At 55.0% G+C, this 17100-nt stretch overlaps 1 protein-coding gene across 2 annotated transcripts in view; it reads right to left on the bottom strand.

Annotated features, from left to right (window-relative positions):
* Nucleotides 1-2136: 2136 nt before the first annotated feature.
* Nucleotides 2137-17100, bottom strand: part of RGMA (repulsive guidance molecule BMP co-receptor a) — a 27024-nt gene continuing 12060 nt past the window's right edge. For both annotated transcript variants that reach the window (XM_064517196.1, XM_064517197.1), the window contains 2 exons: nucleotides 8335-8846; nucleotides 2137-5509 (listed from right to left, as the gene is read on the bottom strand). In XM_064517196.1, coding sequence (XP_064373266.1) covers nucleotides 4802-5509; nucleotides 8335-8846 — 1220 coding nt within the window. In that variant the 3' untranslated portion in view covers nucleotides 2137-4801. The remainder of the gene's footprint in view (nucleotides 5510-8334; nucleotides 8847-17100) is intronic.

Here is a 17100-nt window from a genome sequence, read left to right as displayed (position 1 = left end):
TTATCCCTTGGCCTGAAGCAACCTATCACATCCTCCAGGCGAGCAGGTCCAGGCGGTCCCGCTCTGCACCGCGTGAGCATGGCCAGGAGCGTCCCCTCCGCAAGGACAGCACTGGCGTGGCCCCGTCCAGCTTGCTGCCGTTGGCCGGGCGCAGCGAGGGGGCCCGTCGCCCCCAAGGTGAGGACGAAGCCACCGAGGGCGGGAGCCCCCCCAGCCCTGCCTCTTGCAGGCAACGAGGTGGCCGAGAAGACCCCGCTTTTCAGTTGACGCCATGCCAGAGCTGACCCTCTAGAGGGCAGCCAGTTCCCAGCAAAAAGCCGTTTTTTGGTGAACCGTAGTGTGCAGTCCTGCCGAGTCCCAGACACCCGGGTGCGAAGAGCCACCGCATGCCAGCCGGCAGCCCTGGCCGTCCCCGCTCGACCGGGGCTGTCTGTGGTCCAACGTGGCGCTCCTGCACGCCTCCCGGGGAAGCTGCAAGGCCCTCTGCGTTGGCCAAGACGGTAGCGTCCCGCTCGCCCAGCAGGTTCAGCATCCCCTTGCAATGGCACCAAGCGTCTCCCGACAGTAGTGAGCAGCTACGGCAGCTCGGTGCACCGTGCCCTCGGCTCAGCGCGCCTGGCTGGCTCAAGACCGGGCCTCACCGGGAAGCGCAGGTGTGCTCTCGCCTCCGCTCGTCACCCCGGGCACCAGCGAGCAGGCGGGAGGCTGCCGGTGACCTCCTCCGGGCTAGCAGGGGCAGGCAAACCCCAGGCTCCTCTGCTGGCCCTGCAGCTTTGCAGTGACTCTGCAGATTTGGCTCTTGCGAGCGGGCACCAGAGCACAGCACGGCGGCACGGCTGGCCACGCGGCCCCTGCGAGGCCGGGGAGAGGGCCCGCAGCACCTGCACGGGTGGGCAGGGGCTAGTGAGGTGCTAATGGGGTTGGGGCAGCAAGGGATAAAGAGCAGAGCTGTGGGGAGTGTGTGGTGCTTGGGGTGGGGTTTGTTCCAATGCTCTTATCAAAGTTGGATGCTCTCTTTCTGAAACTTATACCATGCTGTTTAGGGTTGCTGAAGTGGAGCAGGCTGTGTTTCTGTCTCTGGAGCTGAAGGGTAGGGAGGCTGCGTGGTGATTTGGGCTGTAAACAAGCAATGTGCCGGTGCCAAGGGGCTGGTGCTCTCTCCTCTTTGCTGGGCTCATTGCTAGGAGCCAGGGTGGTTTCTCTGCTGCGGAGCAGCTGGGAGGCCCTGAGCTACATCCTTGTGTCAGGCCTGTCCTGCGAGGAAGGGCTGGCGGTCCCCTCTGAGGGGTGTGTGGGGCCCTGGGTGGTGCAGGGTGGGATGGGGCACAGGCACCGTGCTAGGGCTTCTGCCCACCCCAGCTCTGCCTGCCGACAGTGGAGTGCTGCGGTGCTCTGTTAAAATAGAGGTCCCTGTTACAGGTGAGGGAGTGGGGCCTGCTCGGGGAGCAGCCTGGGCATGGTGCTGGGGTGCTGCACAGTGGCTGAGCCTTGGGGGGCTCTGGGTTTGCTCTCATATGTCTCTGCCTGAATTTGTCAAAACAGCGTGTCTTCTGTCCATACTGATGTCTTGTTTGGCCTTAACAGCCTCCTGGCCCCAGCTGCTGGGGTACACAGTCCTTGAGCTTTTTAAAAAAGGAAAATGAGTGTGGAGAAAAAAGTAGTTTTGATTTCCCTCTTTAGAGGGCTGTAACAGACCCAGTTTGGGCCAAGAGGTGAGTTTGAACCGAAGGTGCTCAGTCCCCGGGGCCGGTGCTGCCAGGGCCCGGAGTGAGGTGGCTCTGGAGAGCAGTGCACAAGGCAGCCGGGATCTGCACTGCTCCACCTTGGGGGGGAGGGAGGGAGGGAGGAGGCTCAACCATCTTGTGCAGTGTTGCTGCAGGTTGTCTTTCTTTCCAAGCTCAGTTCTGAGGGCTCATTAGCTGCATTTGCCTCCTCCCACACCCTTCTTTTCATTTTCCTCATTTGGCTGTAGATAAAATAAAACCCCAGACTGCAATTCTCACGATGAGACTTCAGGGCAGAGACAAGCAGCCAAGGGTCCATGGGTTGCAGAGCGTAGACAGCCGCTTTAGCGATAACACAGAGAAGGTGATAGAGCCTTCACATCCTCAATGACAGACAGCATAATACAACACACAGGGAACAAAAGAGACCCACTAATTTATTGTCAAAAACCCTCAAACTTTACTTGCATTTCTCTCAATAAATAATTTACAGTATATACATGCAGTGACACTCCTGTGGGTCTGAACGCAGGGAGGAGGTGGGGAACCTTCTTCTCGTAACACCCCCCTCCCCCTTGCCTATGTATTTTTTTCGTTGTTGTTGTTTCCAAGTATCAGGTCTGTCTTGGCCACACTTCACCTTTAACCAGGACTGGGTCAAACACAACTCAAATAAAGTGCTTCACTGTTTGCTTTTAAAATAGGGATACCCCAACCGTTGTACTACAGCTGACCACCACTGAAGCGCTCACCTGGAGAGGGGCACTGGGCTGTGAGATAATGGTAGACTTTCTGGGCTGGAAATCAGCCCAAAACCACAGCATGACATGCCTTAGCGTGACTGCTGCTTAGGAAGCAGAGGTTGTATGGGAAGTACTGACCCACTAGTACGCTGCCGCCTGGCTCAGCCCGCTTTGGAGAAGGGCCGTCTCCTCAGAGGGATGCTTCGCCTAGCGGGGTTATCTACGGGGTGACAGGGCGAGAAGCAAATGTCTCCTTTTATCCAGTGACAAATTTTGGCTTTCAAAACTTGCATCTCCAATTTCTAGGGGAGACAAAAGCTTGGCTCTTTATTTAGGAAAGGAAACAAAAAGGCCTGCCCTCAGCTAAGCGATTAGTGCATTGGGAAGTTGTTGCCCAGTGCAGCATTAAACCATCCAGTGCCACGATCCAGTGGCTGGTCTCCTCAGTGCCTCCAAACTGTGATATCCTTATTTTAAAATCTCCCTAAACAGAATACCTGGGGCATCAGCAAACAAAGCAAGGAGCAAAGTAGTAAACACATCTTTTTGTTTCTTTTCTTTCCTTAAACATTTAAAAACCAATTACATCTCTTCATCTGTACAGTCACACGAGATCAATGCCAGGGCTCTATATATATTTAAGAGACAATATAAATTACATCCATTGACACAACTTTGCATTTCTCTGCTGCTTTACAAACGGAGCTCTAGAGCTGTTAGGACATACTGAATAGTCACGTTGAGTATTTACATCAGGCTGCCTCTTGGCACCAGTTCAGACTGCCAAATGTGTAGCCTGTCCCCCCTCTTTTGGTGATAGCTTGTCTCATCATGCCCAGAGACCACCCTCGAGAACAGGAGCTGCCCCCACGAATGACGCATGGTTTGGGGCTGATTTCTGGGAATTTCCCACTGAGGAAAGGAGGGGAAATCCATAAAGAGGTCTCCAAGATGCAGACCAGCGGTGGTCGTGCTGTTTGTTCAGTGAGTGTTGAGGTGAACCACGGGGGAGCATGGGGAAGAGATGGGCAGCCTACACTGTGTGTGGGGGGAAGGAGATTATTGATGGTTTCGAGCCAGGAAATGGACATTTGGGGGCTTTTTTGGGGGGGGGAGGGGGGGGTCCTCTGCTGCATCCTGTCTCCTGGCTGGATTTCTAACATTGCCTCATTTCAGATTCAAGCCCAGCAGGGCTTAAGGTGCAACTGCTCTGAAATGGGGTAGCAAGTCAGGCCCCAGGACTAGGAGAGGAGCAGCACTAGAGACCTAGCAGCAAACAAACAGGGAGCGAAGCTTCTGCTCTGCTCCCGGGGCCCAGCTGGCTCGTGGGCTTCCCTTGCGAGTGCTTGGGAGGGGGTACCGGCCCCGCCATCGGCATGGGGCTCGGGAGACCTGCAGATCAGGTCTCCCCTCTGACCAGCCTCCCTGCTGCCCGTTGTAGGGGAGCAAAGAGCAAACAGCACAAGGAACTGCTCCAGTGCTGGGCGAAAGTTAAAAGAAACCGCTTGAATACTGGCCAGGTTTCTCCTGTCGCAATCAAGAGTCCTCAGTGGGTCTGGGCACAGACACTAGGCAGCCAGGAACAAAACCTACTGAGCAAATCAGCCAAGTGAACAGGCTAAAATAGGAGACGCCCTTCGAACCACAGCAAACACCAGCCAGGTCTTGAGCGCATCCCCCCTGCGCCCAGAAGCTGCCTCGCGCCCGCCGGCCGCCAGAGCAGGACAGTCCAGCCCCGGCAAAGCGCTGTTTCTCTCTGCTGCCTGCTGTCCTGCCCCTATCTGCCGCTTTGCATCAGTGCTTGCAAAGGAGCAATGTTACATCGAGAGCCGGGTTTGCAAAACGGGCTGCGGAAGGGGCTGAGCGCTTTAACAGCACAGCAGGAAAACTGGAGTGCAGCACCCGGCGAGTGGAAAGCCCAGCCCCGTCCTGCCTCCTCGCAGGCACAGCTCCCCTAACACAAAGCCACAGTCACAAACGCCAACATCACAGTCACCACGAGCATTTTCAGTACCACAAGGGAGCACTAAGAGGAGGCAGGAGCTCCCCGACATCCATACTACTGGGAGGAGGAGGAGGAGGAGGTGAGGAAGCGAGGAAGCACCACATGAGGTATGGTCCAGCAAAAACTCCTAACCAGTCCCGGGGGCAGCACATTCCTCCCAGGCAAGAACTGGGAAGGGGAAGGGCTAGCACTGAAGAGAGGGGCTGAGATTTGAGGACGATCCTTTAGCTCCCAGCTGGATCCGCTATCCAACCTCTCATTGTCCAGCACCGCCGTCGCGTCATCCCTTCCTGCTCCCCTTTCCCGATGCGGCATGTGGGAGTAAACATCTACAACACTGACCAACACTGACTCAAACACAGCAGTGCTGCCCAGAGGGCAGGGAGAGCCCGAGGACGCCCTGAGGGAGCTGCGTTGCCAGGGGCTAGGTCCCGTGTCCTTTCATAGAGGTGCAGTTTGTCTTTGTTGGAGTGAAGCATCTTCACGTCCTCAAAAGCGTAATAAGCAGCCAGCATGAAGTTGACATCCCCTGTGGTGAGGAGGTCGAAGACGCAGGACTGGAAGTAGAGGTCCTCTACGGGCAGCTTTTCCCTGCACTTGGCTGTGGCTGTTTCATACGTGAAGGCCTCGGGGGAGGCGGGGAGGCTGGGCCCCTTCCTACGAGTGCGGCCCTCTGTGGCCTGAGCAGAGCGGAAGGTCTGGAAGTCAATCTGTTGGTTGAGCGGGCAACCGCGGAGACACAGGTAGAGGCCCTGATTGTCCCTATCCTCCACGGCATTCACCACCTCCTCCGGCATGCGTGCGGCAAAGGTGAGGTACCGGCCCACCTGTCTCACCACGATGGTGGTGCCAATGTACTTCGCCTGGATCTCAATGTGCTGGCCCGAGACCTTCTCGGTGATCTTCAGGCTGTTGGCTCCATGTTTGTCTCCACCGTTCTTGGAGCCGTCGGCAAAGGCAGCAGGCAGCTCATCCATCTCTGCCTGGTACACTTTCTGGTCCACGCACTCCTGGAAGCTCTTGAAAATGATGGTGAGCTTTGGAGGAGGGAAGAAAGGAACAGAGTTACAACCAGTGCTAACAACTCAAGGAATATACAGCCACCACAGGAAGGAGTATGGGAGTGGAGAAACAGTCTGCTCAGATCCTTCAGGAGCAGGGGCTTCAGCTGATGGCAGGGAGTTCCTCCTAAGATGTAGCCCCAACTTCTAGGCACCCAAACAAGATCATCTCGTCTCAGCACAGAAGCAAGGACACCATGCAGGCAAGCTGCACAGAGGCAAGAACCAGAGGCAGGATTGAACCTAAACCTACAGTCTGAATCTGAGCTCTTATCTCCTGGCCTAGTATAAGAGCTCTCTTGTAGCTGGGGCTTGTGTGGAGTAGCATGAATTACAAGCTTGTCATGGCATGCCTGTGCACATATGACCGTCTCGCCTCCAGGGCCTGGCAGCTGGCAGGGAAGACGAGTCCTGACTCTCCTGGAGGTGGTGAAGATTGTGTATTGGCTCCCATGGCATTTAGACCTGAAGGGCCTGGCCTCCTCCCTTCCCCAGCCCGCTCGCAGACAAACAGGGTCTGTTCCTCTAGACCTGAGGAGATGCCATGCTCCATCTTAACCACGCAGATATGCATTTGTTCCACTCAAATGGGGACACCTCCCTGTTGAGGGATGCTGGCAAAGGCTGAGCCCAAGACAACTCCCCACCCGCAACCTGGGCTCAAACTTGGGTCACTTCCAGGAGTGGGGGACCTCACTGCACTTGTTCTTCCCTCACTTGGCTTGCAGGCTGTGCTGGGGGAAGGCTAGATGAAGAAGAGGAAGAGTAGAGTTTGCTTGGAGGGGAGAACAAGTTTGTTCTTCCTTTTGCACCTCTTTCCCTGAGGGAGAGTAGAAAAGGGACACCCCTCCCTGCATGTGGACCCACAAGAAGGGACAGAATGAGGCGGGCTGGAGCTCTGTGAGAGGGGCAGGGCCAGACAAGAGATAGCGCCAGTGTTCACGTGTAAGCTGTGAGCTCCACAGTCCAACAGCCACGTGGCAGCCATGCCCAAAGGCTGGATATAAAGTGAAAAAACGAGACTCCCCTAGGACTGGGCTGAACATGCTGGTTGCTCCCACCACCTCTGCTCCCAATGCCCTGGCAAGGGGCCCAGAGCAGCTGTGTGCAGGGCTGTGGAGATGTCATTCTTCCCTACACTCCTCTCCCAAGGTCCCAGATACTCCCAGCCCTGCAGCAGCCCACATATCTCCACCTCAGCCATTTCCTGAGACACCAATTTCCCCTGGCTTTCAGGCTGCACTGTCACTTGACCTGTCACTTGAATTGTCCTTCTGCTACTTTCTCTGAGGTCCAGGCCTGCCTCTTGCTGGAAATTAAAAGGGTAGATCAGAGACTGTTGTGCAAAACCACAAAGAGCCCCACAGACCAAGAAGCTCCTGTCCTTTCCGACAGCACATGGTCCTCTAGCCAAAGAATTGCCCAGTAATTCTTTATATAGCTCATGCTGAAGATCCCATGACTAACCCCTCCTCACCACAAGCCTGTGAGGCAGATAAGGGGGAAAGAGACTCACATAAAATAGTGGTCATCCTGACATCTAACGTAGAAATCCCTGGTCTCTGGGATCCTCAGGCCCCCACCTCTCTCAAACTAGACTTCCTTGCAAGGCTTCAGCAGGTTTTAATGTCATTTCAAAGATGAAAAGACGTTGAGAGCTACATTAAGTATTCCTTACGGACTATATGCTAGTCAAAACCAAAATGCTAGTCCCACCTCGAGCTGAGAAGGTCACACCTAGAGCTGAAAAGAGTCGCTCTGAATTTGTCCTTGGACCTCATGGCTGCCAGGATATTTTGGGGCACCCTGTTTCACAGCATTTCTAGGTAAGATGCAAAACTCCATCACAGAACAAGGGCCTGGCAGGGAAGCCCAGCCTCTCACACTGCCCCAGCTGATGTGCATGCCCTGAAGCCAAATCCTGGCAGCCTGGGCTTATTAACAGCACATCTGAGGGGTGTAGTACTAGTTACAGCTGTAATGGTACTACAGAGCAGTGTTGGGCCTGTGGGAGATGTTAGGTAATGGGCCAAGGCTGCCAACAGTCATCACTGTCCCTGTGCTGGCAATGACTGTATCTGCCTGTACGGGAGCTGAGGCTTTTCTCCCCAAATGTTGCTCTCCAAAGCCAAGGTGCAGCCACATCTCTTTTAAACCACCAGCAACCTGCAGCAGGCTACAAGCCATTCCGTGTGTTGCCCTGTTGCACTCTCTTGCCTGCTTTGCTCCCAGACAGGGCTCTCCTGCTTTAAAGGACTCAGAGGGCTGCAGCCACCACCCAGCAGAGGAGTGGCACAACAGGGACAGGAAGGGACAGGGACAGTGAGAGCGGGTGATAGTGGGAGACAGTGGGAGACAACAAGTGCAGGGAAGATCCCCTTTTGGCCTCTGCATGGAAAGAAAGGATAACGAGACATGGCACTGGGGTTCGTCCCCCAGAAGTTGCTGCCCTCATTCCTGGTCTATCAGTTCACAGCTATCTAGCATCCCCCAGGTGGGAGCCCTCCACCCCTTTGGCCATGACTGTCCTCTGAACTGCACCATCTCAGCCTACTAGCCATGAAGGGGCCTCAGGAAGAAAGCACGGGTTGTTTAAAGGAAAAACAAAGCTGGGAGTGGAGGAAGGGGAGACAGTCAGGACAGGTGTCCAAGACTTAGGGCCACTCACAAATTCAGATGGGTTCCCACCCCATCTTGTCTTCATCAAGGAGATGTGCAAACCGTGGAAGAGAAGGATGGTGGAAAGCAAGGCCATTCAAAAGCACTTCCTTCCCTGACCACCTCTGCTCACAGAGCCTCACCTTGCTCGTTGCAGTGGCTGTGGAGCCAGGCAGCACCGGCGTGTTGGTGACTTGGACGTTCAGGTAGTTATTGTCTATGAGCGGCCAAGCCCCTTGTACCTTGCAGGTCTGGAAGCTATCTGTGAAAGTCCTGAGATGGGGGTCCCCAAAGAGCCCACAGTGAGTATAGTTCGGGGTGGCCGAGTGTTTGTGAAAGCTCTTCTCGTAGTGGCAGATTTCGGGGCTGTCGGAGCGCTCCTGGCTATCCCCAGGGGGCAAGGTCCGGAGCCGGGGCTGGGAAGTGGGGCCATCCTTAGAGCAGTTGTGCTGCATCATGAGATCGTGTATGCCATGAGCAGCGGAGTGGTAGGCCAGGTCACCCCTGCAGGTGCGGGCCGTGCGGCGGGTGCAGTGCGCGTAGGTGCGCAGCGCCATGCAGAACTCGGGCGCCTCCTCCGTGCCCGGGGGGTGAGAGCCGGACGTGGCCGCCAAGAACTCAGCGTTGCACTTGAGGATCTTGCATGGAGACGTCACTGCAGGAAAGGAGAGGAGGAAGGAAGAGAAAACACAATGTGATCAATACTTGGACCCTGCTCCTGGCTAGTATTCCGCTGCACATGGGGGATCCAGCCCTAGGCCCAGCAAAAAGCCATGTCTTCTTCCCTTGACCTAAGCTCATGACATAGACTCCAGCACATGATGGGGCCTCAGTCACCAGACATGACCCTCTCACATGACCCAAATGTCATGCATCAAAGCTAAAGAAATCAGCAAGATCTGCCCCACTTTAAGCCAAGAAGGGAAAGAGTATCCAGCCTTTAGATGAATCCTCCCAAGGGAAAACCAGGATGGGGAAGAATGGGACGTATTCATTAGCTGGGATAAGGCAGGATCATTAATGTGGGGGGAGATGCAATGGGATTTTTAATGCTTTTTGCAGGCTTGACATTCAAAACGGTATGCTGCCAAAAAAACCCTGCATGAATTACTGTGCACTGTGTTCAGACTGACTTCTACCACAGCAAAAATATGTGTGCTCTCCCTTTTATCCATCCGCAAGCATGGGGAAGCCCAGCCCTGGCACTGCTGCTGCGCTCCAGGCACGCCGTGCTGCACAGAGGTACAGCATGTGTTCGAGCAGGCTCTGCGCCGGCACCAGTGCCTCTCACAAGCACAGCTGAGAGCTCTTCATAGAGGTGCTGGGAAGCACCTGATCTGGTAGATCTGACACCACCAAGGCAGCCCCACGCTGGTCTGACAAATCCCAGAGACGGTGCCACCCTCAGCTTGATGAATAAGGGCTCCAGGTCAGGAGCTCCTCGACGCAGCGGGCACTCCCGTGGCCTCATTAGCACCAGGAACGGTGCGTGCCCAGCGGCAACCTCCGTGCCCCAGCCTCCGCACTTCGGAAAGCTGCGCAGAGATATGGGTATCCAAGGGAAATGTGTGGAAAGAAACAAGCAAAACCCTAATCAGCCTCCGGCCTCGGCTGTGTAGGTGACAGATCAGCTGCAAGCCAGAGATCCCTCAACCAGCAAGGCGCAGGCTCCTGGCGTGCTGGGACCTACGAGGGCGAGACACTGCACAGTGCAGCCTTGACGCACTGATGCTCCTGCAAAGGGCTTAAATGTCGCTTGCAGCCTAAATGCCAGACTGAAAGGGCAGGAGTGATCCTGGGAGCTTGGAAAAATACTGCTTTTCCACAGAGCCTGCTGGGCAGGTCAGTAACTCTCCGGGGCTCCCCAGTGGCTATTGCACTGAAGGGTTTGCTGCCCCAGCCGGGAAGCTTTTGCTAACCGGTTTGCCAGACTGCTTATGGCTCTGCGTGCGTCTCCCCAAAGATGTACCCTGGCGCTGCGGCTGCATCCTGCAAGTGCTCAGGGTGCCAGCAGGGCCAAGAGTGGGGTTTCCCCCCCCCCCCCCCCCAATGCCTATTCCCCAGGGCAGTGTGGCTTCCCTGGAGCAGACTTGAAAGCCGCTGTGCGAAAGCACATGGTCTTCATTGAGCCTCACGCAGCCGCCGCTCTGCCTCTGCCAGTTCGGAGCCCTGCTGGGTGAACCCAGGCTCACACCACTTAAAATTCATGGTGTTTTCCTTCCTCTCCTCTTAATCAACCCCCTCCGAGTGCTTGGAAACTGGATGGGATCAGGCACCAAACGTGACAACAGCAAAGAAAGCCCCACCATTTCCAGATGCTTTTGTGGTGCCTCTCACAGATGGACACTCATTATTCCCATCGCGGGGTTTGTTTAGCAGGAGGCTGGCAATGCATTTGTGCCAAAATCATTTCAGATTTGTTTAAAAAGAAAGTTACAAACCCCAGTATTGTTTCAGGGACAACAGTATGTTTTAGTTTTAAACATTCCCTTGTAGTGCTGGAAACCTAAACATAGCCGGTGCTGGAAAATCAGGAAGGGGGAACAAGACTATAAAACATGAAGCAGTTCTGCTTCAAGAAACAGCCTGTCGCCACTCTTTCCAAAAGGAGTGAAGTGCAAATAGGAAACGGTGACAGGTTCTTCACGGTTTTAAATTTCGTGTTTAATAAACTCAGATGCTAGCAACAGCACAGAGAACGTAGGGCTTGTTTTGTCCTGGCAGCGTCCAAATTTATCCCGCAAGAAACTCTGTGCAAAGCCGTTGTGTTCTTCTTTAACTGGTTGTTAGCCAGAGGTAACTGGATAACCGTTTTTGACCTGGTACCTGGGCTCTGATATCTGCCAGGCCTTCTACGTTTGCGGGTCAAGTTTACAGTGCTTACTACATCATCTGCCTCCCTTTCAGCCCCAAGATTGGGATTCCTGCCAAAGACACACTGCTTAACAGTGGACTTCCCTTCGCAGGCAGCCGATTTGCAAGGGCAGTGCACTGCTCCGCGTTTCTCCTGCATGAGCGATACCAACGTGAATGGCCTGTAACCAACAAGCAGAAAAGCCCGGCTCCCTGACGTCCCCCCTGGCTCCGGGAGGATTATATATGTCCAAAGGGAGCTGTCCCAATACACTATGGCTAGAGCAGTGCCACAACTCGGAGAGGGTGAAGTAAAGTTGCTTCTTGAGCTGGCTCTTCTGAGGAACGGTCGCATCGGCACGGGCTATCGCACACCTGCCCCGGTATTGATAACACTGTCGGAGCGATAGGAGCAAGCGCGTTTGCTGGCACGGGGCATGCGAGCAGGCAGCGTTTCAGGGCGAGACGCTTGAGGTGTGGGTGTGGGTTCACCGGGCTGGAAAATAAGGAAATGCCATCTCACGCCCACTGATGACAAACTGCATAAGCACAACTCCGTGAACTCTCCAAGACCCTCCTGGTGGAAGAAAGACATCAAGGAAGCATGCAAAAGCAACACAAACGCCACTGTTGCTGGCTGTCTCATGACTGTGGTATCAGGCAATGGGATCCTTGCTCTCTTAGTAGTTACGCCTAAAACAAAGCTCGAGGGTGCTCTGAGGTTGCACGCCCTGATGGTTGTGTTATAGGATTTGAGTTTTTAGGAGGAAAAAAGCTGTACCACATTGCTCTTTAAGAGCACGCTTCATTTGCTTGGATCAGGAGACGTACGCCTCGGGCTGGGGCAGCATTCGCTCTGGACAGAGCGGGCTCTGTGCTGGGGAGGAAGATTTTCCCGCTGCCTCCGAGCAACAGCATTCCTGGTGAGACATCAAACTACTTGTCTTTGCGGCATAACCCCGGAGAAGGTCAAGGACACGGGGACACAGTGGGCAGCAAGCCTCCAGGCTGCTGCTTCTGCAAAACCCATCGCTAGCACTCAACGCTGAACGCAGCCCACTGCTGAGCATAGCACGCGGCCGCTTGGCCAGTGGGTAACTCATGACTTTATAAGGTACTAACGTAAAAAAATGAAGGCAGGAAAGCCCATCTCTTTCCTTCCTAGGCCTGAAGGGGGAGCGTTCTTCTTAAAGATGTTATCGCTCCGGTTTTGGCACACGTCCCCTTGCGCCGTTTCGCTCACGGCCCCATATAAGGCCAGATTTCAAAAGCCAGGTGCCGAAGTTGCAGCACGCGGAGCGGCCGTGCGTGAGCGGGCGCCCGTGTGCACATGCCGTTCCCGGCCGCTCGCCCTCGCTTCCCCCATCGCTTTCCGAAGGGTTCGGAAAAACGCCAGCGCCTTTCTCCGTGCTCGCGGGAGCTGCCGTCCCCTCCTAACCGCTCCCTCGCCGAGGCGGGTGCCGAGGCCGGCCCCGTTTCCCGGGGAGCGAAATCCCGCGGGTTTCGCCGGCGGGGCGCCGCGTGGCCTTGCTCCTGTAATCTGTTGGCACAGGCTGGCTCTCTGCGCGCCGGCCGCGCCAAGCTGCTCAATGCGGCGATTGTGCGCCGGCCGGGCTCACGCGAACACCTGCGTGACTCGCCCCGGAGAGCCACGTGCACGGCGCAGCAGCTCCGCTGGGGCCGGGAAGGGCTCCGGGCCGGGAAGGGCAGTGAGCAGGACCCGCTCCTTCGCCGCTCGTCCCCTCTGGCAGCAGCTTTGGCACCGCAGCACACGCTCATTTGTGCCCGCGCCAGGGGACTATGTTTATTCAATTTCACATAATCTATTTTCCATCTACTTACAATGGATCTGTTTTTCGACCGCGGATGACTTAGCACGGCAACAAACCCCACTCCAATGCAAAGCCAGCGAGCCTCTCCCAGGAGCCGGGTGGCAAGCGTGGCCCTGGGTGCCACCATCGCCCGCAAACGGCCCTTCGTCCCGGGGACAAACCAGCATCTCACGCTGGTGGCTTCACCTCCAGCCAGTCCAGCCACCCTCAGCCTCCTCCTTGTCTTCACCTTCCACTTTCAAGCAACCTCAGGTCCCATCACAGCTAGGACAGGCCTAAGAAAGCAAACTGCCCACAGCCCGCAGCTGCCACCATGCACGACTGCCTGCGCCGACTTCTCGAGACCAACAGCTTGGAAAGTCTAAAGCCAGGAGAAAGCATTCGTTTGCCTGGCCAGCGGACGATCGCCCCCGCGTTTAACCTGGTGACCTGTGTTTGTTTCAGTGCATATCCCAATCGGCCGTCTCGAGCCCGAGCCACGTACGCCCTGAAAAGTCACCGCTTCCTTCAGGAGACTGGAGGACTTATCACCTTTACAAAACATGTGTCTTGCTTCTGACCGGATTTTATCTGACTTCATTGTAAAGGCATAAAAAGAACCAGTGATTTTCTCCAAAGCAGTAAAAAGTCCGTTAGTAACCAGTATGTTTCCCTCAAAGATATTTACACACTGCAATCAAGTCACTTGTCAATCCTTTAGATAAGCTAAACGGTTTGCACTTTTAAGTTCTCACTGGAAGGTGTTTGCCCAGCCCTACAATCAATGCTGCTGCCTCCCTTCCCCCCCTTCAGCTTTTCAGCCTCCTTTGCAAAATCCCCTACCCGGACGGGCGGCCACAGTCTACAGGGGCCCTGCCAGCGCTGGTCGCCTGTTTTACACCCTTGGAGATCACACCTTTTGTTGTGGTGTTGTGCCTGAGTGCTTGCACCAAGCTGTTCTTTCTGCAACAGCCTTCTCAAGAGCTCGAGATCTCCACAAGAGCGTTCATCCAGCCGACCTCCCATGGGCCACATGCCTCCTCCCGCCACGCATCTGTTGGCATTTGGCCACGCTAAAGCCACGCTTGGGGCATACGGTGGCCGCGGCTCTCCCTGCTCTGCCCTCGCCATTGGCAGCCCTTGCCGATCCACCCGCTCGCGCTGTGCATTTATCAGCACCAGTTTCACCAAGTGATGAAGTGCATTAAGTTTACTTCCATTCTCCGTGAAACCTCACTTAAAACATCCCACTGCACAGTCGCCACCTTCTTAACCCTCTGACCATTTTGTGCGTTCAGCTCTCTGATACTCTGACACTTTTGTATTACGCACTGCTAAATTGAACGTTCAGCTGTATTACATGCGCGCACCTGAGCTGAGCAGCCAGAAGGCTAACCTCACAGAATGAAATCACGTTTGTGCGACAAGACTTACTTTTCAGCTATGTTGATTGCTTTTAATTATATACTACCAGCCTTATAATTCCTTATTGGTGCACCCTATTTTCCTCAGGGACCGGTGTCAGGTTACCTGGATTACTTTTACCCAAATCACGCTCTTTCAGAAAACCAGCACAGAATCAACAATTCCTCTGTTCCTCTGTAATTTCTCTAGTAATAAGAATTACTGGAAATTAGTTTCAGTAAGCCAAAGATCCCCTCAGCCAATTCTTTTAAGACTCTTGGGTGCATGTTAACCAGACTTGTTAATTTTAAAATGTTCACTACTAAAAGATGTTGTTTAATATCCTCTTGGTTACTAACGGGCTGGAAAGTATTTCATCATCCACATGTGATGCAAATACATCATCCTGTGTCTTTCCAAATATACAGATTGAAGTGTAGATGTGCGAGTCTTACACACGCAGCAGAAGACTTTTTTGAGAACCCAGTAAAATATAATTACCTTTGGCCTCAGATCTGAGCACCTAGACTTAGGCTCCTAAACACATATTTATTTAAGTAATTTAAATAAACATATTTATGCTGACATCTCAATAGGAAAGGCACGATGCTCCGAGGTGCTAAATACCAGCAACTTCAACCAGCTTCAAGGAAATTTGGGCTGCTCAGCTCCTGGGTGGACAGCAGTCACCACTAGCGCAAGAATGACTGGAAAAGAGTTGAAAGTCATATTGCTCCCTGAAAAATTCCCTGATGGGATCCATTCGACCAAGATTTCAGGAGTCCGAAGTAAAAATAGAGTGGATTAATTACATCAGCCTTTGCAGCTGCCCCTTCCCCTCCAGCACTGCCGTTCTGCAGCGAACCCCGTTGCAGCAGGGAAGTTTAAAGGAGAAAAGCGGCGTTAGTGGTAGGAAAGTCGTGGGAGCGGGAGGAACAATTTGTGCGCGTGCACATGCAACTCAACACAGGAGGGAAGAGCTGGCCGAAATATATAGCAACATATAAATAACGCACTGCTTTAACACCTAACACAACGCGTTCACGCTGCGCCGGCGCTGGCGTGCCCGGGCACCCCGCGAGCACAGGGCAGGGTGCAGGGTGCGGGCTGGGCGCGCGGCAGGCGCCGCAGAGCAGGGCTACGGCAGACGCACACTTCGGGTGCAAGTTTTGCATGGGTCGACTGGCATCTCGGCACGTCACGGCGAGAAATAAGCCCGTAACTGCCGGTTCTGCGGCGCGGAGTGAGAAATCAGCCCCCGCAGCCCCACCAGCGCTGATGGATGGTGTCTCCCGAGCGGGGGCCGGCTACGTTTCAGCAGGAGGAGGCCGAGGGAACCATGCAGCGAGGAAGAGCCCAGTGGCCATCTGACCCAGGCAGTGTGAAAGGATTTGTGCACCAAGACAAGCGCTGGGCTCCTCCAGCGACCTCCTTTGAACTGTTAATCAAGCACAATCTTGCAGAATAATAGCCTGATTATTATTGCCTTGTTTGCATAACAAAGAGGCCCAATAAAACTGATTTGACTGGGCTCAGAGGGGGTGTGAAAGATCAGCCCTGAGAAAAGAGCTGCAGGAATGCAGCAAACTGCTCCAAAGCCTCAACCCAGGAAGAAAGACAATGCAATTTGCCATCAAGAAAAGCCCAATAGACCAATAAATTACCCATGTGCAAAGGGATTAGATCAGGTTTCAGTTGCACTGAAGTGGGGGGAGGAGGACCAGGAGGAGGGAACCGAAGGGGAAAAATAAACCTGACTCTCTTAAAGCGCTGGAGCTCATATTTTGCAAGGGTGTGCGTGGAGAGGTTCACCCCAGAGGGGCCACCTGCCATCCCCTGGGCTGCATTTTGTGCTCTCTTCCACCGGCAAAAGCAGCAGATGCATTAAGTCCGGGCGAAGGGCAGCTGATAGAGTTACTCTAGATGCACGGCAGTGCGTCTGGGAGCACGCGTCAATCCGGGCAGCCTCTCTCTTTTAACGCAGTCCTTGTCCTGCTCGAGAGGATGCCGGGGAAAGGCTTTCTCCAGTTCTTTATGTCAAAAGAGGGACACAGAGGGAGTTTTCCCATTTCAACCTGCATCAGTCACTAGAGCATCTGGAGGACCTGCCATGGACAACTCCTCTGTGTCCTCGGCGTGGGGCTCGTGGCCCCCCCCATCTCTCCTTGCCTGGTGTCACGGAGACACAGGGTAAGCACGGGCAGGAAAAAAGCAGCGTCAGGGTCTCGGCTGGCTAGAGTGCGAACCGGTGGATGCTGCAGAAGAGCCCGCGACTGCTCGTGTCACTTAGCTCTTTCAGCCCTGCGCATCAGCTCACCGCGGCCCCGGCATGCTTTGCAGAGGCGGCCACGGCTCGCCGCAGCCCCCCGCCAGCCTCAGCGGGCCGGCATCGCCGCTCGGGGCCCACCTTGCTGTTCCCTTGCCAGGGGGCCGGGACGCGCAGGGCGAGCGACAACCACCCGTCACGGCGCCGAGCCGGAGCCCTGAACCGCTGACGATGCTGCTCCGAGAAGCGCAGCCAGCGCTGGGGACGTTTGGAAAGTTAAGCGAGACGGGCTGAAAGGAGGAACAAGGCATGTACAGCCAAAGTGGCGACGGGAATCATTGACTGACCCCGGCTTTGCTCTTAAAACTCACTCCTGGGATCCGCCGGTGCTGCGGAGGCGTGCGAGAGCTGAGGAAGAGGAGTGAGGGAAGCCAGTGGTGCGCCGACGCCGTTAACCCGCGAGCAGAACCGCGGAGCAGCGTGGCCTCTCCTCCCTCCTCGTGCCCCGCACGAGGCAGCGCGCTCGGCCTCCGGCGACGCACGAGGATGCTGCGGTCGCCGTCCGGGGCGGCCCC

The sequence above is a fragment of the Dromaius novaehollandiae genome, chromosome 10 (genome assembly GCF_036370855.1).
Source record: "Dromaius novaehollandiae isolate bDroNov1 chromosome 10, bDroNov1.hap1, whole genome shotgun sequence".
Classification (NCBI taxonomy): domain Eukaryota; kingdom Metazoa; phylum Chordata; class Aves; order Casuariiformes; family Dromaiidae; genus Dromaius; species Dromaius novaehollandiae.
Note: the sequence above shows the minus strand (reverse complement) of the source record. Positions and strands in the feature narration are given on the sequence as shown.